This window comes from Poecilia formosa, unplaced genomic scaffold (assembly GCF_000485575.1).
Source record: "Poecilia formosa unplaced genomic scaffold, Poecilia_formosa-5.1.2 Scaffold25, whole genome shotgun sequence".
Taxonomy (NCBI): domain Eukaryota; kingdom Metazoa; phylum Chordata; class Actinopteri; order Cyprinodontiformes; family Poeciliidae; genus Poecilia; species Poecilia formosa.
Window position 1 is genome coordinate 3,187,899 of NW_006799964.1, and position 25,681 is coordinate 3,213,579.

At 40.4% G+C, this 25,681-nt stretch overlaps 1 protein-coding gene across 5 annotated transcripts in view; it reads left to right on the forward strand.

Moving 5' to 3' along the window:
• Positions 1–25,681, forward strand: part of dock8 (dedicator of cytokinesis 8) — a 65,651-nt gene that overhangs the window by 25,963 nt on the left and 14,007 nt on the right. For 4 of the 5 annotated variants that reach the window (XM_016669528.1, XM_007548168.2, XM_007548170.2 and 1 more), the window contains 28 exons: positions 1,714–1,863; positions 2,082–2,162; positions 2,334–2,499; positions 3,317–3,453; positions 3,735–3,828; positions 4,185–4,347; positions 4,910–5,027; positions 5,130–5,200; positions 5,652–5,796; positions 5,900–6,001; positions 6,310–6,405; positions 6,548–6,782; positions 6,928–7,092; positions 7,191–7,369; positions 7,813–7,905; positions 8,397–8,492; positions 9,498–9,647; positions 9,918–10,031; positions 10,163–10,318; positions 10,505–10,638; positions 11,468–11,631; positions 11,978–12,129; positions 20,012–20,194; positions 20,407–20,533; positions 20,885–20,972; positions 21,101–21,197; positions 22,284–22,418; positions 22,647–22,799. In XM_016669528.1, coding sequence (XP_016525014.1) covers positions 1,714–1,863; positions 2,082–2,162; positions 2,334–2,499; positions 3,317–3,453; positions 3,735–3,828; positions 4,185–4,347; positions 4,910–5,027; positions 5,130–5,200; positions 5,652–5,796; positions 5,900–6,001; positions 6,310–6,405; positions 6,548–6,782; positions 6,928–7,092; positions 7,191–7,369; positions 7,813–7,905; positions 8,397–8,492; positions 9,498–9,647; positions 9,918–10,031; positions 10,163–10,318; positions 10,505–10,638; positions 11,468–11,631; positions 11,978–12,129; positions 20,012–20,194; positions 20,407–20,533; positions 20,885–20,972; positions 21,101–21,197; positions 22,284–22,418; positions 22,647–22,799 — 3,744 coding nt within the window. Of the gene's footprint in view, positions 1–1,713; positions 1,864–2,081; positions 2,163–2,333; positions 2,500–3,316; positions 3,454–3,734; positions 3,829–4,184; positions 4,348–4,909; positions 5,028–5,129; positions 5,201–5,651; positions 5,797–5,899; positions 6,002–6,309; positions 6,406–6,547; positions 6,783–6,927; positions 7,093–7,190; positions 7,370–7,812; positions 7,906–8,396; positions 8,493–9,497; positions 9,648–9,917; positions 10,032–10,162; positions 10,319–10,504; positions 10,639–11,467; positions 11,632–11,977; positions 12,130–12,294; positions 12,364–12,671; positions 12,768–12,909; positions 13,145–13,289; positions 13,455–13,552; positions 13,732–14,174; positions 14,268–14,758; positions 14,855–15,859; positions 16,010–16,279; positions 16,394–16,524; positions 16,681–16,866; positions 17,001–17,829; positions 17,994–18,339; positions 18,492–20,011; positions 20,195–20,406; positions 20,534–20,884; positions 20,973–21,100; positions 21,198–22,283; positions 22,419–22,646; positions 22,800–25,681 lie in introns of all 5 variants that reach the window. The other variant, XM_016669529.1, reaches the window with a different exon arrangement.

Consider the following 25,681-nt stretch of genomic DNA (forward strand, 5'->3'; position numbering starts at 1 on the left):
AACAGACGCTGACTGTTGAAAAGTCATGAAGCATGTCTCCATCTGCATGTTGAGCAAACTGTCACTCTTGTTTTGTCAGAGGTGATTTACAGCTGAAACTACAAACCGATCACTTTTGACCTACTTATCTATAAAATTGTCACCTTTTTTCCTCCTCTATACATTTCTGAAGCTCTCCTCGGTATGCTTGTTTAGCCTGTTTTTCTCCTTTTTCAGTGCTGTGGTTAAAAATAGGTTGTTTGTTGCTTGTGTTGTGTTTTTTCATGCACCTCTCAGGCTGTTTTACGTTTGTGAAATCTGCAGCAGATGTTCATAAAATTCCACTTAATACTCTGGGTTATTAAAAAATGTCCTTCTCAGAGCGCAGAGGCAAGCTTTGGCCCAACGAGCGGCCTACTTAGGATTTCAAATGCGCAGATGTAAAACAAACAGAGGTTTTACATTAGGCATGCAAGCAAATGAGCTTATTTTACAGCAAGAAAGAAATTGATTGTTTACAAGTATTTCCTATTATGAATGATGACCTTTGTTGTTTTGTAATAAAGTTTATTACCAAGATACATCATTCCTTAAGAGCATTCCTCTGTAGTTAGCAGTATAAGGTCAGACTCATGCAGTTTATGCATAGAAAATTAGCAGGCATGCTAGATTTTATTTTTTTCTCCAGCAGTTTTCACAAAGATTTGTTTTGATTGAAGCGGTTGGAAGATGAGCGTGCTACGCAGATGCTAATTCAAAAGCACCAGATGTTCTCCGTCTGACAATGCAAAGCTTGTTGGTGCAAGGCGGACGCATCACTCTGTGATCAGAAACGATGTCATGTTGAAGAGGGGTTATTGCATTCCATGCGTCTCATTTCATCACAGTTTAATAGTGATTTGTAATAATGATTCTCTCTAAATATTAACACAGTGAACACTTGGCCTTTGTTCAACATTTAGCGAGTAAGTGATGCATGCCTAACTGTAGAAGTCGGCTGGCTCATATTAGCAAAAGATGAATAGTTTTTTTTTAATGTTTCAAAAGTAAAGTAAGAAAATTATAGCATGCAACTTATTCATTACCGTTAGTCTGATAACCTGAAACAAAATACAGTGCAACTAATTACCTACAGAAGTCCATCTAATTGTTGAGTTTGCATGTTTTCTATTGGTTTCTCTCCTGCCATTCACGTAATGACTGAAGATAGAGCAGCTCTGCGGGTAATTCTGCATATATAAATGGATGGACGTCTTGCAAGAAGGTGTATTTGCCATGAAGCAGAAAAACCCCCAAAACATTTGCAGTAAAAACAGACGACATGGTATGAGGTGTTTTGTGATAGATGAAACAGATTAGACAAAAAGGCTGCGGCAAAATACTTATCTAAGCATGCAACCCAGTCAAAGTTAATCTTGATGATTTCCAGCTACCAAACACGGCAGGTTTGGTTTGTTTGAGTGTGTGCTGCTCTGGTCAGTGCAGCAGAGGTATGTGCAGTATTATGGACAGAGGTTAAAAGCCCTGCAGTGAATAGGATCACATGACACGCTGCAGATCCGGTCAGATCAGAACATTTTCTTTCTGCCTGCAGGCTGTAATAAAAAAAGGGAGAAGAGAAGTTGCTGAGTCAGCAATGCTTTTTAATCAATTTATTGAGTCTGCTGCTTGTCCAACGTACTACTCTTCTCTTTAAAAAAATAAAAAATCTGTTTCTTTCATCTTATCACCCAGATATCGGAGAACTTCTACTGTGATCTCAACTCAGAGCAGTTTAGAAACTTCTTGAAACCTCACACTCCACATGTGGATCACTCCACCCTGGCCAGATCTGCCATCTTCTCTGTTACTTACCCGTCCCCTGATATATACCTGGTCATCAAGGTAAGAATAAAAGAACTGATGTCCTTTAACAGTCGTGTGGAAAACGGCAGAGGTTCCTGGGTTTAAAGAAACCCTATAGTTGAAATCTAAAATATACTGCGCTCCCTGTAATTCAATGCATTGTGAACCTTTGCCAGCAAGATATAGATTTTTTTAGGGGGGGGGGCTGAAATGTTGCAAGCTTCTCTGATTACTTGTGTACATCCTGTCTGTTTCAGATTGAGAAGGTCCTCCAGCAAGGAGAGATTAGTGACTGTGCTGACCCCTATTTAACAATGCGGGAGAGTGACTCTACGAAGGTAAAGTAGCAGAGCAATCTGTTTGTTGTGTCACCAGACTCACTTCACAGAAATAAGCTGGCCTGTTTCTTTCTTCCCCTGGTAAAACCAATGATTCTTGTGGGTTTATTATTTAACTCTAAAATTAAAAGTAAATGTTTGTGGCTTTTTTTTTTTCTTTCTTTTTTCCAGAACAGAGACAAACTTGAGAAACTGAAGAGCCAGGCAGAGGCTTTCTGCCAGAGGCTGGGCCGCTATCGCATGCCTTTTGCTTGGGCGACAGTTAACATCATGGAGGTCATCTCTCAAACTGCAGCCTCGGACCGCGATGTCACAGATTCTGACAGCGTGAAAGGAGGTGTGTACGAGTTTGTTCATAGAAGAACCTGCTTCAGAGTCATTTCCTGCATGTGGTTTTTCCATCATATTTTGGAGATTTACCAGAAGATCCAGGTTATGTTTTATTCTAAATGAGTACAAAGTATTCTTGGGCACAACTTCTTAATGGTTCCTTCACAGTATATTCACATAAGGAACACATTTTCCAAATGTCGATTTTAAATGAGCCTGGATGTCCTGTCAGGTCCTTCCTATCGACTGTAGCAGTATATTGCTGGAAAAAAAAAGCAGGAGAATGGACTAGTGGGAAGAAATGTCAGACCAAAAAGATTTCTGAAAGTCCATCCATCCATTTTCTGTACACCACTGTCCCTTAGTGGGGTCGGGAGGGCCGCTGGTGCCCATCTGCAGCTAACGTTGCAGGCGAGAGGCGGGGTTTCTGAAAGTCATGCCTTAAAAAAAGATTTAAAAAAACAAAACTGCAAATACCAGCACAGGGACTGGTGAAATGTGAGAATTGGTGCAAAGCCATGATGGAAAGGGAATAACGGTGATCTGCAAACAAAATCAATTGTCTATAAAACTGTCTAGTTCTTTATACCCTTTTCTAAATTAGTACGTCTGGATATTCATTAGTGATATCAATAAATCATCTCTCGCATGTCAACTTTTCAGCTAATTGTACTCACTTGTTCTCTGGCAGTATTGAAAAGTGTTTCCACATATTGTAAAAAAAAAAAAAAAAAAACATTGTTTCTTTCAAAAATCTGTCATAATACATTCATCTTACCTGAGTTAATATTTATTCAATCCTTTTTGTTTTTTCCTTCCTGAAGGTAAATCCAGCAGCATGGACCGGAAAGCGCAGCTCCCCAGGAGGAACTCCGAGCGCTTCACTAGCATGGAGGAAGCTTGTTATAACGTTCACACTTTCAAACCTGCAACCATCACCATCCCTACGATTTTCAAACAGGTTAGACAGCCGAACACAGAAATCAGACTTTTTTTTTTCTTCTTCTCCTTTTAAAGCTAAACTCGACAAGATAGATGTCTCAAAGACACGAGGGCGTGTACCAGCTTGCCCCTGCGGCCTATTATGAAAAGAAAAACGCACTGTAAACGTATCGAGCTCTTTTAATGTTTCTGCTTTGTAGTTGCACCTTTTGTATATTAGTTACTTTTAGACCTTTTCATTTTTGCCATTTGTGTAAATTTATGGAAAAAAAACTAACATTGCGTGTGTTTATGTTTCAGGAAGGGGATCGTCTAAGTGATGAGGATTTATTGAAATTCTTAGCTGATATTAAGAAATCCTCAACTCCACAAAGAAGGATCAAGACAATACCAGGTTTTTCCTCATTGCATTTAACTACTTGATCTGTTTACTGACTCTCATGCAGCAGCTTTTATTTATTTATTTTTTTTCACAGAGAGTAAAGAGGAATAATGCAGCTAACAGTTCTCCTTAACAGTTCTCCAATTTTATGCCACTCACACTGGCATCAAACTGATTAAGAAGGTTTTTTTCTAAAGTAGAGGTATTGATCTGATATCATTCATGGCCAGAAAGTGCATTTCACTGAAGGAGTGTTTTTTTTTTTTTCTTTCCCCTCTCTCTCGCTCTAATTATCGAGTGTCTGTTTCTTGGCTGATGCAGTATTTATTGTGCCGTATAAGCAAACTTTAAATGATCGTGTCTTCCAGGTTGCATTAAATTGGACATGTCTCCCATCCACGACACGCCGCAGGCCTGCCTGTCCACCGAACTCATCCCGCTCATACCCGTGGCTGAGAAAAACATCCGTCCCATCAAAGAGGTGTTGGAGTTTCCCTCCAGTGAAGTTTACGTCCCTCACAACATTTACAGGTGGGTTTGGCGTCTGTCATAATTGTATACAACAGATCTTGTTGGAGGTACAACAAAATCCAAAGGCCACATCAAAGTCCTGTTTGGCTCTACTATCTGCTAAAAATAAAAGGAAAAAAAAGTGCTGTTTTGTTGACGTGTTTTGCTCTGCTGAGACAGTGAAGACTCCAATTGCATTTTAGAGAAGAGAGGCTTTTGCTCTTTCTTGATTGCCGTCTCCCAGTCCAAGGCACAATAGGTTAGGATGGTCTCTATGGAGGAATGGCAGACGGTTATCAGCAGCTTCTGGTCGATGTTTTCCTTCTTGCGCAATCTCAGGAAGTGCAAATATTGCGTTGCCTTCTTAATAACAGCCGTGGTGTTAGCAAACCACGAGAGGCCGGGAGAGATTTTCGTCAACTTGCCACCAGATAGCTAAAGATATATTTGCCACAGGAGCGCCATCTAGTGATTTGTTTTGTAATTGCTTTTTTTCGCTCGCATATTTCTTTGGATTTTTTATTTTTTTTTTCTTATGTTATAACCAGGAAGTCTCATCCTCATTTCCTCTGTTTCTCTGTAGGAACCTGCTCTTTGTCTACCCTCAGAGACTGAACTTTGTCAACAGGCTCACATCAGCAAGAAATATCGCCATCAAAATCCAATTTATGAGTGGAGAGGACCCCAGTTGTGTTCTGCCTGTGAGTGTAGCTGTTTAAAACCATTAAACACGCTGAAAGTTGACTTTGTGAAATAAATGCATTCATGTTTTTATTCATTTTTATGTTCATTTTTATCTTTAGGTTATTTATGGGAAATCCAACGGCCCCGAGTTGTTACAAGAAGTTTACACGCCTGTTACATACCATAACAAGCAAGTACACATTATTGCATATATCCCTGATTCCTTAAATGTCGGGCTTTGTTGTGATTTATAAAATATATACATGCAAGTATGAATGAATAATAAAAAAAAAAAAATTAAAACTTGAAATTTGGGCGATTTGTTACTGTAGTTCATCGGCATGTTTGTTTTGAAATATTTAATCCTTAAAGCATATTCATTTCTCAGTTTATTTTGTACCATCTTCCCCTTTTAGTAATCCCCTGCTTCTATTTTTTTCTTTGTTTTACAATATTCATTATTCTATTACATTTCAAAGGACTTCATTCTCTGTCCTCACTTCGCCCTACTTTCTTTTAATTCTTCTTATTTGATAAATCTTTTTTTTTATCATGCAAGTGTTTGTGGATTTCTCGTCTCTTACCCTCCAGTCTCATCTTCTTTTCTTTTGCGCTTTCTCTTGTTTTATTGTCTTTCTCAGGTCTCCAGACTTCTACGAGGAGGTGAAGCTTTCCCTTCCCGCCTGTCTGACGGAGAGGCATCACTTGCTGTTCACTTTCTACCACATCAGCTGCCAACAGAAACAGAACCAGAGCGGCAACTGCGAGACCCTCATTGGATACTCTGTGAGAGTTAGCTTTTCTCTGATAACGCTCCTCGCTTCAGTCTTGAAGTCGTCAGTCTTTGACTATGCTGATCTAATGAATCTGGTGTTTGCCCTTGGTGCAGTGGTTGCCCATCCTGAACTGCGACCGGCTGCAGATGGGGCAGTTTTGTCTGCCCATTGTTCTGGAGCGACTTCCTGTCAACTACTCCCTGCACACTCCAGAGGTACACACAGCTAAATATGTGAACTGCAAATGTAGCCATGCCACTTGAACTTTTTCACATTTTGTAAATCTTGGTGGAATTTATCATAATAAAGCTGGCAGAGATGCATCGTTTCAGGCACTAACACATTTACTTTGAAGTTAATTGATTTCCAACACATGACAGAATAAATGAGGTTAAATATCAATTTAAAGGTGTCTCTAATTACATTTTTTTGGGTGGATATGATGCATATCTCTCTAAAAATTGCACATTAAGAATGGTTTTGCAGACTGAAATAAAAAATTGTTCTGCCGTGTTCCTTATAGAGACTTCCACCCCAGGTCCCTCCGGTCAAGTGGATGGAGAGCCACAAAGGGCTTTTCAACGTTGAGGTCCAAGCTGTGTCGTCTGTTCACCCTCAAGTAAATACAAATTTCAAAGTTTTACTTGTTTCACAGACCAGACAGATCATCTTCAATTCCAACCTGTTTTTGCTTTCTAATGCGCCTTTCTGCGTCGTTTTTCTATGGCTTCTCTGAAACAATCATCCCTTTACTGCACCAGGACAATCACTTGGAGCGTTTCTTCACCCTGTGTCATGCGCTGGAAGGTGGAACAACATTCCCCGTGCGGATCAAGGACGAGAAGATTCCCGAGAACAAACTGGAGCACGAGCTGAAGCTCAGCATCATATCTCTGCCCTCCTCTAATTTAGAGCCTCTGGTGCTCTTCCTCCACCGGGTACTGGATAAACTTTTCACCCTCATCATGCAGCCCATGGTCATAGCTGGCCAAACTGGTGAGATGTCACTTAAAATAAGATGTTTCTCATATTTTAGACAAAATTGTTTCATCTTTTTACTTGTTATTTCTGATTTTAAACTTCTAACCATATCTATGTGCGTATTTGTGCACATGTCTCCCTTTTTTTTTTTTTTTTTTAGCCAATCTGGCCCAGATAGCCTTTGAATCGGTGGTGTCTATTGTCAACAGTCTTCATAACAGCCAGGAACTATTCAGGGACCAGCTGGGAAGAAATATCCTCTTAGCAACCTACCTTTACTGGGTCTTTCGTCTTCCTGATCCCCCCCGAGACGTGCAGAATGCCGGTAATGTCCTCATCACTTCAGTCACTGAAGTGTATTTGCTGCCAAAATCTCCAGATTTGTGATTTCTATGGGCGTTTTTTGGGGGCTCTTGCCCTCAGGTCCAGCAGGTTCAGCTCCATCATCAGACAGCCGTTACATGACCATAGGTCCGTCTACGGCCGCCAGAGTCGGCAGCATGCTCCTCCAGTCCCGGATCCGCAGCAGCAGCAACCCCGACATCCCTGCTCAGCAAGCTTCAGATGAAGATGCAGAGATCAAAGACATTCTCTCTGCAAAGGTATTGATTAATTTGACCAAACCAAATGGAATTTGAAGTGTTAAGTGTTGGCTTCAGAGGCGCATCAAGCCCACACATCATTATCTGGCCATTTTCGCTTACACAGCAACACTAGTTTACCTAAACTTTTAACTCTGAAGAAAAATGATAAATAACACTCACATTGCGACATTAATATTCTTGGTAATCCCTGACGTAAAACAGCACCGGTTCAGACTGATTTAATGCGAAACAGGTGGACAAAAAAAAAAAATAAAAAATCTTATGTATGTTTTACAAAGTGTATGTAAATATCTGGTTCTATCTGTAAACGCCCCAACTTTTCCGTTTATACAGAATTTACTCTTCAGCCCCTCTGTGTGTGTTAGGTATTGTAATAGGCCACCACTTAGCCAGTCTAATGAAAACATCCATCATAGTTTGATGGAACATTTTGTCTGCAGGGCCTCAACTACCCGGGCAGCCGCGTGTCCACCTATGTGGAAACCAGCAACTACCAGAACTCTGCAGGAAGCACAAGGCCGTCCAACAGAAAGGTACCGACTGAAAAGAACAGAAAGGCTGCAAAGCATAAAATCTAGTGTGATGTACATGTTCGTTTCTTATTCGGTTGGTTTGTTGTTTGGAAAATTAGCAGAAGAGAGAATTGTTTTTGGGGAAAATAGAATAAGGATAGGATACCATAAAGAGAGTTCCGCTACTGGTCATCTGAGGACTCATTTCTTCTTCTTGCTGTGCGTTACTACTATCAACAACTATGTGGTAATTAAAATATGACCTCATTCTTTGTTGGACAAGAGGACTTGCTCTTTTAGGAAATGACAGATTTAAGTTATAATCTGCACACACACAGAGGAAAGGTGTGGGAAAAACAAATCAAACACCTGCAGTCTGGAAAATTCCCCATCCATTATCCTCTATTAGCCACAAGGTGGGAGTGTAACATTGAGGACATTGTGTTCGGTCAGAGTTCAGTCAACACTGTGGATGCACTATTTTTCACTACATTTCATTTTCTCTATTACAGCAATTTCACGAGGAGCTGGCTCTGCAGATGGTCGTCAGCACTGGCGTCTGCAGAGAAAACGCTTACAAATATGCCTGGTTCTTCTTTGAGCTGTTGGTCAGTGTCATTTTTTTATATTTTTTACGACTCCATGTTTGAGTTTAACTCGCAAGGCAAAAAGTTAAATAAACGTATGACTTTAAATATTGGTAATAAATGGGGTAAAAAAATCCAAAGGATTCAAATTAAACATTTACATCACTGTTGATACCGACAGTTGCCGTTTGGACATTCTTGCTGTCCGCAAGGGATTGCACAGCCTGGGAGGGGGGTGGGCATGGAGCAAAGGAAAAAGGAAAAGAAATATACTTTGTGTAGAATAGAGTTTTGTATTGCTAATACACATGCCCAACAAATTCTAATGGCAAAGAGAAGAAAATACTCCAGAACACCACAGGTGGCTAAGTAACATTGAAATTGGTGTAAAACATGCAGGTTAAAATTCAGAACCAAACTATTGTTTGTTTTAAGGAGTCTACAATGTTCTCTATCTCAAAATGTTCAGACCTAAACTTATGTATTTTATTTGTAAGAAATTCTTAAAGCAAGATTTAAGATTTGTCAACCCTTTTTTGTAAAAAAAAAAAAAAAACCCAGAAAAGATAATTTTTCAAACTTGAGCTGTATTTTCTATTGCTGGCTACACATGATATAGAAGTCAGTGTATAGGTGAAACCACAAATATACACTATAGTTTATTACATGTATTGTTAAAATATGTATATGATATTGTAGATAATATAATATAAATAGGGCAACATTTTTGCTGGATTTGCCTCTGATAACAGGAGAGTTTAAAGGCTGCTCTTTATAAAATTTTAAATGCCTTCAGTGTATATTTTTCATCAAAATTAAGGTGTTTCTACTCCTCTAAAATAAGACGATTCTAACATTTAACTATGTATCTGAAAATCTCCATGGTGTCAACCCATTTCCAAATACTGACTGTGTGGTTGCTGCATGTGTTTGGGCTTTTTATTTTTTTATTTTTATTTTTTGCCCCCCTCCATGTTTTCCTGATGTGTGATTCCTGTTTGTTTCCTGTGTGGCTTGTGTAAACAGGTGAAAAGCATGGCTCAGCATGTGTCTCAGCTCGACAGGTACACTGTCCCCCGAAGGAGCCGCTTCTCTGACAGATTCAAAGACGACGTCACCACCATCGTCTCTGTGGTCACAGCGGAGATTTGCACAATCCTCGTCAAACAACAAAAGGTGACAAAATATGAAGACGTTTCATCAGCTGAGCCAACAACAAGCAGATTTCCCTCAACTCGAATCCCAAAGCTGTTTAATAGAGCTTCTGATCTCTTGAGCTGGGCTGTTTGAGTGTTCATCTTCTCTGTGTCCTCCAAACAACAGGGAGCTGGAAGTGCTAATTAAATTTGTCTCTGTGGTAACAAAAGCTTGGCTTGCTCAGCTAGATGCTTGTCGAGATCCGGTCAGTGCAGCTTACTGATTGCTGTTTGTTGACTGTTGTTTCAGGAGGTAGAGCAAGCAGAGAAAATCAACATCAGTCTGGCCTTCTTCCTCTACGACCTGCTGTCCCTCATGGACCGAGGGTTTGTTTTCCAGCTTGTGAGAAACTACTGCAACCAGGTGAAGTTGCACTCGGACGCAAGCGGAAGCATCGTTTTAGATTTAATATGTGTTTAATTTAATTTTGTATAAAATAACATGCCTTGAAGATATTGATCATTTCTCTCTCTTTTTTTTTTTTTCACTTGTAGATGTCTGCTAAGAGCGTTTCAATGCCAACTTTGATCAGCATGCGTCTGGAGTTCCTGCGAATCCTCTGCAGCCATGAGCACTACCTCAACCTGAGCCTCTTCTTCAGCAACCCGGCTTCTGCGCCTGCCTCTCCGTGTCCGTCCATTTCTTCGCAGGTGTGCCCCACTTGAGTGGAAGATTTCGAATTTGTATCTAAGGCCATTGAATTTAGGGCCGTTTTAAAGCTAAGCACGTATCTCGGCATAACACATCGTGGCTGTAAATGCAATGTAACAAAGTTGCAGACTACTTTATCTGACTCTTTCCCTTTCATTTCATTGTTGTTTTTTTTTTTCATTCAGAGTTCTGGCTCCTACCAGGAACAGCAGAGGATCTTGGCGTTGTTTGATCTGTCTCAGGAATTCAAGCAACAGCATTACCTCACCGGTCTGCTCTTAACGGAACTTAGCGCGGCACTTGACATGGAGTCAGAAGGGTAGGGAGGAACTCTGTCAAATTGTTTCCAATTGTTTTTATGCTACTTTCAGATTTTTTTTTTAATGTTTTGTATTCTGTATCTTCATCAAATGAGGAAATGTTTCACTTTTTGTCACAGTAAAACAAAAAACTCCTGGATTTCAAATGATTGTCCAGGACTGGGTAGTGCATTCTGACGACCAAATGAAATGTAAACCTTTTTGCCTATAGCTCGGTGTGGCAGAAAAACTAACATGGGAAACTCTTTAAAGACCAGATTCCCAGGATGAAACATGGTGGTGGCATCATTATGGTGTGGGGAATTCTTGGAGAAAAACTACTAGATGTTGCAAAACGCTTCCAGCAGGACAGTGATCCTAAATACAAACAGAGCTACAGTTGAACGGTTTAGTTAACGCGTATTGTATTAAGTGGCCCAGTCAAAGTCAAGACTTCACTTTAGTCAAGAATTTGTGGATAAACTTGAGACTGAGTGTTTACTCTTTTCTCTTCTGGCTGAGCCTGAGCTGTTTTTGCAGAAATAATTCTGAGAAAAGTTCCACTAACTAGATATGTAAATCTGGTTCAGATGCACCCCAAATTACTTTTAACCATAATTGTTGCAATGGATAATTTTACCAGAATGCTGATAACAAATGCATGCCACACTTTTCAGATTTTTGTCTGCAAAAAGTTGTAAACCACCACTATCTTTCGAAATTGTTTGTGAAGGTCTATCATAAAATATGCTTTTTGTGTTTGTGAGGAATATGAGGAAATGTGGAAAAACAGTCAAGGAGTGTATTCAGTCATACTGATTGACCTTTTTTTTTTTCTTCTTTTTGCAGGGGAAAGGTTCAAAGAAAGGCGATCAATGCAATTTACAGCTTGCTGTGTTCCCATGATCTGGATGATCGTTGTGTTAAAACTGATGTCAGAGCCAAGGTGTCTGCTCTCTACCTCCCCCTGGTGGGGATTATTATAGAGTCGACCAACTACCTGGATTTCACAGGTATGTGGAAAAGTATCGCATCATGAATCGATGACAGTTTTTTACAGTATTTGGGATAAAAAAAAAAAACAATAAAATACTCAAAGTGTTGGTGATGAAGATACTGTGGAATCTGCCATTAATGAGGTTTAACAAGGTGAAAGGTTAATGCCTTTAATCATCAATTAGCCACAATGAAATAACTTTATTTTCCATCATCCATCTTTCTTCACACTGACATAAATGTGTTAATGCCGGACTCTATTGTCTGCCTTACGTCTACTTAAGACACGGCAGTGCTGAACTTACAGCTGTAACTCCTCTCTGCTTCACTTAAATTTGCCCGGCTCCTGTTTGTCTCATTCAGTTTGTGACACGCGCGCCGGCAAGAACAAGACCGGCGAATCCGAGGATGACCTTGAAAATGTGCCGCCTATCAATCAGTCTGTTGCCATGGCGATTGCCGGGAATCCCTTCAACACGTTGGGGCGTAACGTTCTCATCTCCATGGCATCCCTGGTAAAGTTTATGCTCCCAATTGGAATGACGGTTGTAGAGTTTTAAATGGCTTTATAAACTTTTGGTGAGTGTTTTGCTTCCCAACAGGTGAGCTGGGCAGATGCTGATTGATTAGCTGTCAGAGCCACACATGCACTTCATCCATCCTGCAAAAAANGGCTGCAGACGGGGCAGTTTTGTCTGCCCATTGTTCTGGAGCGACTTCCTGTCAACTACTCCCTACACACTCCAGAGGTACACACAGCTAAATATGTGAACTGCAAATGTAGCCATACCACTTGAACTTTTTCACATTTTGTAAATCTTGGTGGAATTTGTCATAATAAAGCTGGCAGAAATGCATCGTTTCAGGCACTAACACATTTACTTTGAAGTTAATTGATTTCCAACACATGACAGAATAAATGAGGTTAAATATCAATTTAAAGGTGTCTCTAATTACATTTTTTTGGGTGGATATGATGCATATCTCTCTAAAAATTGCACATTAAGAATGGTTTTGCAGACTGAAATAAAAAATTGTTCTGCCGTGTTCCTTATAGAAACTTCCACCCCAGGTCCCTCCGGTCAAGTGGATGGAGAGCCACAAAGGGCTTTTCAACGTTGAGGTCCAAGCTGTGTCGTCTGTTCACCCTCAAGTAAATACAAATTTCAAAGTTTTACTTGTTTCACAGACCAGACAGATCATCTTCAATTCCAACCTGTTTTTGCTTTCTAATGCGCCTTTCTGCGTCGTTTTTCTATGGCTTCTCTGAAACAATCATCCCTTTACTGCACCAGGACAATCACTTGGAGCGTTTCTTCACCCTGTGTCATGCGCTGGAAGGTGGAACTACATTCCCCGTGCGGATCAAGGACGAGAAGATTCCCGAGAACAAACTGGAGCACGAGCTGAAGCTCAGCATCATATCTCTGCCCTCCTCTAATTTAGAGCCTCTGGTGCTTTTCCTCCACCGGGTACTGGATAAACTTTTCACCCTCATCATGCAGCCCATGGTCATAGCTGGCCAAACTGGTGAGATGTCACTTAAAACAAGATGTTTCTCATATTTTAGACAAAATTGTTTCATCTTTTTACTTGTTATTTCTGATTTTAAACTTCTAACCATATCTATGTGCGTATTTGTGCACATGTCTCCCTTTTTTTTTTTTTTTTTTAGCCAATCTGGCCCAGATAGCCTTTGAATCGGTGGTGTCTATTGTCAACAGTCTTCATAACAGCCAGGAACTATTCAGGGACCAGCTGGGAAGAAATATCCTCTTAGCAACCTACCTTTACTGGGTCTTTCGTCTTCCTGATCCCCCCCGAGACGTGCAGAATGCCGGTAATGTCCTCATCATTTCAGTCACTGAAGTGTATTTGCTGCCAAAATCTCCAGATTTGTGATTTCTATGGGCGTTTTTTGGGGGCTCTTGCCCTCAGGTCCAGCAGGTTCAGCTCCATCATCAGACAGCCGTTACATGACCATAGGTCCGTCTACGGCCGCCAGAGTCGGCAGCATGCTCCTCCAGTCCCGGATCCGCAGCAGCAGCAACCCCGACATCCCTGCTCAGCAAGCTTCAGATGAAGATGCAGAGATCAAAGACATTCTCTCTGCAAAGGTATTGATTAATTTGACCAAACCAAATGGAATTTGAAGTGTTAAGTGTTGGCTTCAGAGGCGCATCAAGCCCACACATCATTATCTGGCCATTTTCGCTTACACAGCAACACTAGTTTACCTAAACTTTTAACTCTGAAGAAAAATGATAAATAACACTCACATTGCGACATTAATATTCTTGGTAATCCCTGACGTAAAACAGCACCGGTTCAGACTGATTTAATGCGAAACAGGTGGACAAAAAAAAAAAATAAAAAATCTTATGTATGTTTTACAAAGTGTATGTAAATATCTGGTTCTATCTGTAAACGCCCCAACTTTTCCGTTTATACAGAATTTACTCTTCAGCCCCTCTGTGTGTGTTAGGTATTGTAATAGGCCACCACTTAGCCAGTCTAATGAAAACATCCATCATAGTTTGATGGAACATTTTGTCTGCAGGGCCTCAACTACCCGGGCAGCCGCGTGTCCACCTATGTGGAAACCAGCAACTACCAGAACTCTGCAGGAAGCACAAGGCCGTCCAACAGAAAGGTACCGACTGAAAAGAACAGAAAGGCTGCAAAGCATAAAATCTAGTGTGATGTACATGTTCGTTTCTTATTCGGTTGGTTTGTTGTTTGGAAAATTAGCAGAAGAGAGAATTGTTTTTGGGGAAAATAGAATAAGGATAGGATACCATAAAGAGAGTTCCGCTACTGGTCATCTGAGGACTCATTTCTTCTTCTTGCTGTGCGTTACTACTATCAACAACTATGTGGTAATTAAAATATGACCTCATTCTTTGTTGGACAAGAGGACTTGCTCTTTTAGGAAATGACAGATTTAAGTTATAATCTGCACACACACAGAGGAAAGGTGTGGGAAAAACAAATCAAACACCTGCAGTCTGGAAAATTCCCCATCCATTATCCTCTATTAGCCACAAGGTGGGAGTGTAACATTGAGGACATTGTGTTCGGTCAGAGTTCAGTCAACACTGTGGATGCACTATTTTTCACTACATTTCATTTTCTCTATTACAGCAATTTCACGAGGAGCTGGCTCTGCAGATGGTCGTCAGCACTGGCGTCTGCAGAGAAAACGCTTACAAATATGCCTGGTTCTTCTTTGAGCTGTTGGTCAGTGTCATTTTTTTATATTTTTTACGACTCCATGTTTGAGTTTAACTCGCAAGGCAAAAAGTTAAATAAACGTATGACTTTAAATATTGGTAATAAATGGGGTAAAAAAATCCAAAGGATTCAAATTAAACATTTACATCACTGTTGATACCGACAGTTGCCGTTTGGACATTCTTGCTGTCCGCAAGGGATTGCACAGCCTGGGAGGGGGGTGGGCATGGAGCAAAGGAAAAAGGAAAAGAAATATACTTTGTGTAGAATAGAGTTTTGTATTGCTAATACACATGCCCAACAAATTCTAATGGCAAAGAGAAGAAAATACTCCAGAACACCACAGGTGGCTAAGTAACATTGAAATTGGTGTAAAACATGCAGGTTAAAATTCAGAACCAAACTATTGTTTGTTTTAAGGAGTCTACAATGTTCTCTATCTCAAAATGTTCAGACCTAAACTTATGTATTTTATTTGTAAGAAATTCTTAAAGCAAGATTTAAGATTTGTCAACCCTTTTTTGTAAAAAAAAAAAAAAAACCCAGAAAAGATAATTTTTCAAACTTGAGCTGTATTTTCTATTGCTGGCTACACATGATATAGAAGTCAGTGTATAGGTGAAACCACAAATATACACTATAGTTTATTACATGTATTGTTAAAATATGTATATGATATTGTAGATAATATAATATAAATAGGGCAACATTTTTGCTGGATTTGCCTCTGATAACAGGAGAGTTTAAAGGCTGCTCTTTATAAAATTTTAAATGCCTTCAGTGTATATTTTTCATCAAAATTAAGGTGTTTCTACTCCTCTAAAATAAGACGATTCTAACATTTAACTATGTATCTGAAAATCTCCATGGTGTCAACCCATTTCCAAATACTGACTGTGTGGTTGCTGCATGTGTTTGGGCTTTTTATTTTTTTATTTTTATTTTTTGCCCCCCTCCATGTTTTCCTGATGTGTGATTCCTGTTTGTTTCCTGTGTGGCTTGTGTAAACAGGTGAAAAGCATGGCTCAGCATGTGTCTCAGCTCGACAGGTACACTGTCCCCCGAAGGAGCCGCTTCTCTGACAGATTCAAAGACGACGTCACCACCATCGTCTCTGTGGTCACAGCGGAGATTTGCACAATCCTCGTCAAACAACAAAAGGTGACAAAATATGAAGACGTTTCATCAGCTGAGCCAACAACAAGCAGATTTCCCTCAACTCGAATCCCAAAGCTGTTTAATAGAGCTTCTGATCTCTTGAGCTGGGCTGTTTGAGTGTTCATCTTCTCTGTGTCCTCCAAACAACAGGGAGCTGGAAGTGCTAATTAAATTTGTCTCTGTGGTAACAAAAGCTTGGCTTGCTCAGCTAGATGCTTGTCGAGATCCGGTCAGTGCAGCTTACTGATTGCTGTTTGTTGACTGTTGTTTCAGGAGGTAGAGCAAGCAGAGAAAATCAACATCAGTCTGGCCTTCTTCCTCTACGACCTGCTGTCCCTCATGGACCGAGGGTTTGTTTTCCAGCTTGTGAGAAACTACTGCAACCAGGTGAAGTTGCACTCGGACGCAAGCGGAAGCATCGTTTTAGATTTAATATGTGTTTAATTTAATTTTGTATAAAATAACATGCCTTGAAGATATTGATCATTTCTCTCTCTTTTTTTTTTTTTCACTTGTAGATGTCTGCTAAGAGCGTTTCAATGCCAACTTTGATCAGCATGCGTCTGGAGTTCCTGCGAATCCTCTGCAGCCATGAGCACTACCTCAACCTGAGCCTCTTCTTCAGCAACCCGGCTTCTGCGCCTGCCTCTCCGTGTCCGTCCATTTCTTCGCAGGTGTGCCCCACTTGAGTGGAAGATTTCGAATTTGTATCTAAGGCCATTGAATTTAGGGCCGTTTTAAAGCTAAGCACGTATCTCGGCATAACACATCGTGGCTGTAAATGCAATGTAACAAAGTTGCAGACTACTTTATCTGACTCTTTCCCTTTCATTTCATTGTTGTTTTTTTTTTTCATTCAGAGTTCTGGCTCCTACCAGGAACAGCAGAGGATCTTGGCGTTGTTTGATCTGTCTCAGGAATTCAAGCAACAGCATTACCTCACCGGTCTGCTCTTAACGGAACTTAGCGCGGCACTTGACATGGAGTCAGAAGGGTAGGGAGGAACTCTGTCAAATTGTTTCCAATTGTTTTTATGCTACTTTCAGATTTTTTTTTTAATGTTTTGTATTCTGTATCTTCATCAAATGAGGAAATGTTTCACTTTTTGTCACAGTAAAACAAAAAACTCCTGGATTTCAAATGATTGTCCAGGACTGGGTAGTGCATTCTGACGACCAAATGAAATGTAAACCTTTTTGCCTATAGCTCGGTGTGGCAGAAAAACTAACATGGGAAACTCCTTAAAGACCAGATTCCCAGGATGAAACATGGTGGTGGCATCATTATGGTGTGGGGAATTCTTGGAGAAAAGCTACTAGATGTTGCAAAACGCTTCCAGCAGGACAGTGATCCTAAATACAAACAGAGCTACAGTTGAACGGTTTAGTTAACGCGTATTGTATTAAGTGGCCCAGTCAAAGTCAAGACTTCACTTTAGTCAAGAATTTGTGGATAAACTTGAGACTGAGTGTTTACTCTTTTCTCTTCTGGCTGAGCCTGAGCTGTTTTTGCAGAAATAATTCTGAGAAAAGTTCCACTAACTAGATATGTAAATCTGGTTCAGATGCACCCCAAATTACTTTTAACCATAATTGTTGCAATGGATAATTTTACCAGAATGCTGATAACAAATGCATGCCACACTTTTCAGATTTTTGTCTGCAAAAAGTTGTAAACCACCACTATCTTTCGAAATTGTTTGTGAAGGTCTATCATAAAATATGCTTTTTGTGTTTGTGAGGAATATGAGGAAATGTGGAAAAACAGTCAAGGAGTGTATTCAGTCATACTGATTGACCTTTTTTTTTTTCTTCTTTTTGCAGGGGAAAGGTTCAAAGAAAGGCGATCAATGCAATTTACAGCTTGCTGTGTTCCCATGATCTGGATGATCGTTGTGTTAAAACTGATGTCAGAGCCAAGGTGGCTGCTCTCTACCTCCCCCTGGTGGGGATTATTATAGAGTCGACCAACTACCTGGATTTCACAGGTATGTGGAAAAGTATCGCATCATGAATCGATGACAGTTTTTTACAGTATTTGGGATAAAAAAAAAAAACAATAAAATACTCAAAGTGTTGGTGATGAAGATACTGTGGAATCTGCCATTAATGAGGTTTAACAAGGTGAAAGGTTAATGCCTTTAATCATCAATTAGCCACAATGAAATAACTTTATTTTCCATCATCCATCTTTCTTCACACTGACATAAATGTGTTAATGCCGGACTCTATTGTCTGCCTTACGTCTACTTAAGACACGGCAGTGCTGAACTTACAGCTGTAACTCCTCTCTGCTTCACTTAAATTTGCCCGGCTCCTGTTTGTCTCATTCAGTTTGTGACACGCGCGCCGGCAAGAACAAGACCGGCGAATCCGAGGATGACCTTGAAAATGTGCCGCCTATCAATCAGTCTGTTGCCATGGCGATTGCCGGGAATCCCTTCAACACGTTGGGGCGTAACGTTCTCATCTCTATGGCATCCCTGGTAAAGTTTATGCTCCCAATTGGAATGACGGTTGTAGAGTTTTAAATGGCTTTATAAACTTTTGGTGAGTGTTTTGCTTCCCAACAGGTGAGCTGGGCAGATGCTGATTGATTAGCTGTCAGAGCCACACATGCACTTCATCCATCCTGCAAAAAAAAGAAAAAAAAAAAACCCTAACTCATTCACATAAACACGCACATCTGTGGAAGATGGTTTATGGCCAGGCATTGCCGACATAAGTGAACAGGGCCGTCCTCCTTGACAAACACATCCATCAAGCTGTGGCTGCAACGACAGCAGCACAGGCACCAAAACTGAGCACCGCCATTCTCTTCCACTCCAGAACATGAATCAGTTCCCTCCATGTGTTACGAGAAATGCTGTTGCGGAAAGAGCGGTTTTCACGTGAACAAGCCCTCGGCCTGGTAGTTGTCAGAAACCGGAGGAGCAGCAGCCAGAGCGCCGGTTCCTCACGTTCAGGCAGCATGCCTTCAAACAGAATATGCATGAATCATTTAGTCGCTGCAGGAGAATTGGTAATACGCACATTCAGATAAACAGTGACACGTTTTTGCTTACATGCGATGGTGTTCAGTGTTGGTTCTGGAGAGCATTGGCTCAGTTCAGCTCCGGACAAAAAGAGACTTGAGTAACCGGGTTGTAGGTGGGACACATAGGGCAGTGGGAGCTTAATGCCTACATTTATCAAAACTGCCACACAATGAAGCAGCAGTAGTCATCCACAGCAGTGATTCATCATCACACGAATGAAGCTAAATTAATCTGCAGGAGATTAAAGGCCTGTTGAGATGAGGAGGAGCTGTACTTCTCTGAAGCCAGAGTGAAAGAGCTGACCAATCACTTCACAATGGGGTTTAAAGAAGCTTGTGAATGATATACTATTAGATGCACTTATTGATGTACCTCAGCTTGACCCCTTTGAAAGAGGAGTGTGGCATGATTTTGAGTTGGGTTACCTATAAAAGGGGTGCCAAAAGATGCATGCATAGACTTGTATCTCATAAAGCATCCAAATGGGGGATCAGAACCAGAATAAATGTGAGTGCTACTTAAAAATGTTTCAGATGATAATACATCAACTTTGTCTTGAATTCAATTCATTCAGCATTTTAAGAAACATAAGTTTTGTAAATTCTTAAATGCTACAGAAGTTAGCATGTTATAACATTTTTCTTACATGTGTATAAAGTGGTTTGCTTGCAGATCTGAAATGAAAGACAATAAAAATATGCAGGTACAAAATGGTCTTATGAATTGACAAAGGTGCGATTTGACCCGGAGGCTAACCAGACGCTTTGTCCACTGTTTGTTTTGAAAGTGTAGCTCAGACAGAACCAACCAATGACCCAAGCTGAACTCGGGTTTATGCACACACATGCTGCTGCAGACTCCAGCCTGGGGACTCTTCAGACATATAAATACGTTATAAATCAAACTTACGTTTTCCCTTATTTTGTATATAATATAATTTGTATCCGTCTGTCTTCATGTGTTCCCAGCAAGGTAAATCTGTTGCCACCCTGGCTGCAGACACCAGTCGCCACCTGCTAGTTTGTTTCCTCTGGGTGATGAAGAATGCTGATAGAAACCTTATCCAGCGCTGGACCGTGGATATGCCTCCTTCACAACTCAATAAACTGCTGGAGCTCCTCACTATATGTGTATCTTGCTTTGAGTACAGGGTCAGTTCTGGGGCTTTTTGTTTCTTAATGGCGCAGCTGGAACAATTTTCCTTTACCTTTTTTTTTTTTTTAAAGGATAAAATGAGCTTATTCTAGTTGTATTTTTCGACTTTCTTGTCTGCATTTACATATTTTTATTTTATTACAAAATATTCAAATTGTATGAGTTGTGCTTTCAAACTGGTGATTTTGTTTTTGATGTGCGTCTGCAGGGTAAGCAGAGCAGTGACAAAGTGAGCACACAGGCCTTACAGAAATCTCAGCAGGCCAAGCTGCAGCTAGAAGAAGCCCTGCTGAGAGGAATGGGAGCCCGTGGAGAAATGATGAAACGGGTTGGAGGTAACACGTTTGTTGTTGTGTATTTTATTTATGTTTTTTTTTATTTTAAGGAATGCAACTTTTCTTTGATGTCTTGTCATATAAAAAAAAAAAAATCTGCAGAACAAAGCTTAAACAATTTTCACATAAACTCTCTTCAGCATGAAGGTTTAAGCATTTTTTTTTTCCAATTAATGAATTCTCAACTAGTTTTTTTAACTTAAGATAGGCCAGTGTAGGTTTGCAGTAAATATGCATCTTGCATACAGGGACAGGTTCATATACTGAATAAAAAGCATAGGTAAGTTTGTTTGACAGTCTTCTTACTTTCTTTTCCCGTTTATTCATAACTTCCGTTTGAAATCTTGACAGGAACGGACAGAACTGTGGGTCAGAGAGAGAACCTGCGCTGGAGGAAAGACCTCACTCAGTGGAGACAAACAAACGATCGGCAGGATAAGTAAGATTACCATCCGTGACTTCTGGTTTTACTCTAATTATCAACCCCTATTTCCTACAGTCAATATGCCCTATTTTTCCCTTTTTATTTGTGTGTGTGTGTGTAACCTTTGTGTCGTCGCCTTTCAGAACAAAAGCAGAGTTGGACCAGGAGGCTCTCATCAGTGGGAATTTAGCCACAGAGGCTAATCTTATAGTCCTGGACCTTTTAGAGACCATAATACAGGTTGGAAAATGATCTTTTCATAGTCACATTAGGACTGTCACCCAGCTCACTGAAGTAATACAATTTACGGCAAATTACTTCAGATACAGATTCAAAGAAATGAAGAGAAACAGAATTATAAAAAGAAACATTGAACTGGCATGAAAACAAGGAAACAAGTCGTACAATTGCTGATCTAAAGGCTTTTAAAATGAAAGGCAGCTTTTCCAAACCGAATAAATTATGGTTAAGATTTTCTATAATTATATGTAATTATTACACTTGTAAGTCTTTTTTGCCAGTTTTTTAGCTGCAGTGATGGCATGGAAATGTTTTTTGGTGTGGGTGTCATCTCTTCCCTAATTTATTTCATAGCGTCTTCACAAACCTCAAAATCAACATTTGGATAAAACCTTCCTACTTGCTAATGTGGAATAATTTTGGCAAAAAGGTTCACAGCAATTTGCTTGGATTCAATCCCATTTTGTCCCTTTTCCCTTATTCTTAATATTGACTGGATGTGTTTGTGCTGTAAGAAAACCTCTACTAGCTGAAGCTTTCTAGCCCTTAGAAATGTGGCAGGAGCCAGACTTTCAAATACTGTCACAAACATATAAAAAAAAGTAATTCGAAAAGTATTTTTCCATTTTTATTTAGGAATTAATTTCTTGTGCCCTGCAAGTACTTTACAACTTTACAAATTTAGCCTACGTTGCGAAAAGTTTTTAACACCACCGGTCTACACTCACCTGGAATTTTACCACAATGTTAATTCTTTATATAAAACAAAGTGCAACATTTTAAAGTATAGGCCCACGTTTTTGTTGCACTGGCAGAGATCAAAATTGTATGTTCAGTCTGATCCTGGTGAGCTTTTCGAAGATGATGCCAAAGTACAAGGAAAACCTCAAGGTAAATCAGGGTGAACCATCAGTTATTCCAAATAATAATAGAAAACAGTGCAGTTGTCTCACCAGATGTTTTAATCTCGGTTTGACATAGTCGGTTTGCTGTGTTGTGTCCTCTCGGTGTTTATTTACCGGGTTCCACCCGCAGGTGTTTCTATCTGCATTTAATGACTAATTTCGCCATCTGCTCTGTGTGCAGGCGGTGCCGTTAAATGAGTGTAAAGACAGCGTTGTTGGCGGCGTGTTGAAGGTGTTACTCCACTCTCTCACCTGCAACCAGAGCACCACTTTCCTCCGTCACACCTTCAGCACACTGAGAGCACTTGTCGTCAAGGTAGTTGCATTATCATAATCGTGTGTGTGTGTGTGTGTGTGTGTGTGTGCTTTTCTGAAAAGGATGCCGCGTGTGTGGGTTGGTGTCATTACGCAAACATTATCCGAGTCTAAATGAGATGTTCTTATTTGTTTGTGTGGGTGTCAGACCGCTGATGTAAGCTAGAATTATAGACGTATGTAAGCACACCGCCTTGTAGAGCACACCTGATGGTTTGCTTGCGTGCAGTTCGGAGACCTGTTGTTCGAGGAGGAGGCGGAGCAGTGCGCAGATCTGTGCCAGAAGGTGCTTCAGTACTGCAGCAGCCCTGTTGACGAGAACAGGAGCCAGGCATGTGCCACGCTCTATCTCATCATGAGATACAGCTACAGTAATGCCAGCGTAAGTTAACACACACACACACACACACACACACACACACACACACACACACACAACAGAACATCTCCTTAAGCTTTGTAAAAATCCTGCTTTAAAAGTATCCCTGTGCAAAGGTGAATTCATAGTCTGTGAAGTAAATTTTCAGCCTTTCGAATGTTTTCATACCTCTTTATTTTTTTTTACATCTGATACCTCAGCATTTTTTACTCATATTTCATTTGATAAGCTAACATAAATTAACTTGTAATTGTGAAGTGGAAGAGAAATTTTGTATTTTTTAAATACATTTTAGCAAATCAAAATCTAAAAAAGTGTGGAATGCTTTGGAATGAACCCCTATAAACATGCCTACCGCATGTCTGTGCCACCACCATGTTGTTTTACCACAGTGATGGTGTGTTCATAGTGGTGTTATAATTTACTTATGAAACAAAGCTCTGTTCAGGCCTCCACTGACCAGAGCCACTTCTTTCATATGCTTGCTGCATCCCCTGCATAGCTTGTGGAAAGGTGCCATTTCTTATTTCTTTTACTCAACAATTTGTCCATCTCCAGTTTGCCCTACCTGAGCTGTGGACCTCTGCAGCTCCTCCAGAGTTACCGTGAACTTTGTGACTGCTTCTTTCATTCTATTCTTTCTTTGTTAGATCTGTTTAGATTGGGTGTCTGCAACCTTTGCAATCCCAAAAATGTTTATAGATATCCTCTAATCTAAATTAGCTTATGGACTCTTTAAAAACTATTTATTTACCTGTATTTTCTTTTTATCAGACTAAAGAAACAAAAAACCTCAAGCTTTAACAAAATGGTAATGAATACATTTCCACTATTGAATATTTGTGGAAATTACATCAACTAAGTTGTGACCAAAGGACAAATATTTTCTGCACTTAGTCGTTCTGTTGTGTAAATTGCAAAAATCACATGAAAAGACTCCGAGGGTTAGAATTTCTAGCACCTCATTCCTTAGCTCTTTAAAATGTTTGGCCAGAGGTGCCAAGTGGCTTAGAGATGGAGCAGACACGCAGTATATGGAGGCTATAGTTCTCGATGCAGCTGTCCCTGGGTTTATTCCAGAGCCCCAGTTATTTACTGCATATATCCCCCCTTCCCCCTCTGCTCTTCTTCCTGTCAAGCGATTCATGAATAAAGCCCACTAGTGCCACAAATTCTTAAAAAAAAGAAATTAGACAGACATTAATTAAAGCAAGTGCTAAGGGCCCAAAGAGTCACCTGTGGCTGTGCAGCAGGAGGCTGCAGACTCGTGTTTTAAAGTGTAGAAACATAAATTACAGAGCCGTAAACAAATTAAATTTTATGACACCAGATTCTATTAACTTGTCCCTCCGATAACTTCTCAAATGTTTTAAGGCCACCACAACACTTTGTGTAGGTGCTTTTCCTTCTACTTCACAATTATACTCTAAGTTGTGTTGGTCTAAAACCTCACATCCCAGTAAAACACATAGAAGTTTGTGGTTGTAATGTCACAAGTACTCTTTGCAAGGCATTGTAAATTTTGTGCCGGTGAGAATTCAGAATGGCTCCCTGCTTCAGACCCACTGAAGCAACGAGTCACTCAGATCTTTATCCTATCTGCTCTTCCTCTCTGCTCAGCTTTAATGTCTTTTCCATGTCTATTTTGAGCGTGCAGGAGAAAGTTCCTGGTGAAGGATGTGTCTCTAAGTAGAGAGCAGAGAAATATGTTACTGTCTGTCTCCCTATGTTCTTACCCCTCTTTAACTAATGACACCCCTTGTGTGTGTGTGTGTGCGTGTTTCAGTATATATGCGTGTGTGTGTACGCGTTTGTGCCACACGGGGAAGGAAGAGAAGGAATTTCAAAGGGCCCGGAGAGAAGAAAATCTTGATGAAGATAGAGGAGTGTTTGTAACAGAAGTGAAGCAGCAATAGTGGGAAATGAAAAAGACAGATCTAAATGGAGTCGCGAGCACAAGACGGAGTATCTTCTTTCATTTTCTTCACCGGTTCGATAACTGCTGCTGCAGTCGATATTTCCTGTGTTTACAATCTGTTCACTTTAATCAAAGTCAGGCGCCTGTCTATGGAACACGCTTACACGCACATACATACAGTATCTCCACTTTCTAGGGAGTCTTGCCCCTCTTCGTGTCCCTGTTTATGTTTGTTTATACAGTGTATACAGAAGGAGCTGTGATCTGAATTAGCGTAGCAGCCAAATGAGTCATCCATACAATGTTTACCGTCTACCTCTTTCTTTGTTTATGGTCTGATCCTGTTTTCCACCCACATTTTGCTCTCCATCTGTCACAGATGCCTATTTTTTCATCTCATATTTACCCTTCTTTGTTTAATTTTGGATTATAACAATAAAATGAGAAAATACCAGGAAGAACACATCCAGTTCCAGTTCTGGAAAAGTGAGAATAATAGCCAGAAGTTAGAGGGAAGAGGGCCAGATGAAGCTAAAAATGAAAATAAAAAAGAATGACAAAGTGGTTTTATGTGTTGACTTAAACTGTCGTTAAGTCCGTATTGTAGGGCAAACACACACATGCACACACACTGAGTTAGAGGGCAGTGATGAGTGGTGAGCCCCTGGCTCCATGCTCAGTTGAACAGAATGGGGCCGTAGAGATGATCCATGGGTGATTATGTCTCTGCTAATGGGAGATCATTTCCCGCTTAGCCAGTCATGCTGGAGATGGATGGGACATCTCGCAAGCACGGGCACCGTCTCTTTCGCACATTTGCTCAGAAGATGGAAGGGTGTTTGTCAGGCTCTTGTTCTTGGCCAGGTAGTGTGAAAGAGGAGGAGACAAGAAAAGAGAAGGGGGGGGGGAAACAGGTATTTGTTCTTCCCGTTTTAAATGGGTTTAGTTCATGACTGGCTGTTTCAGT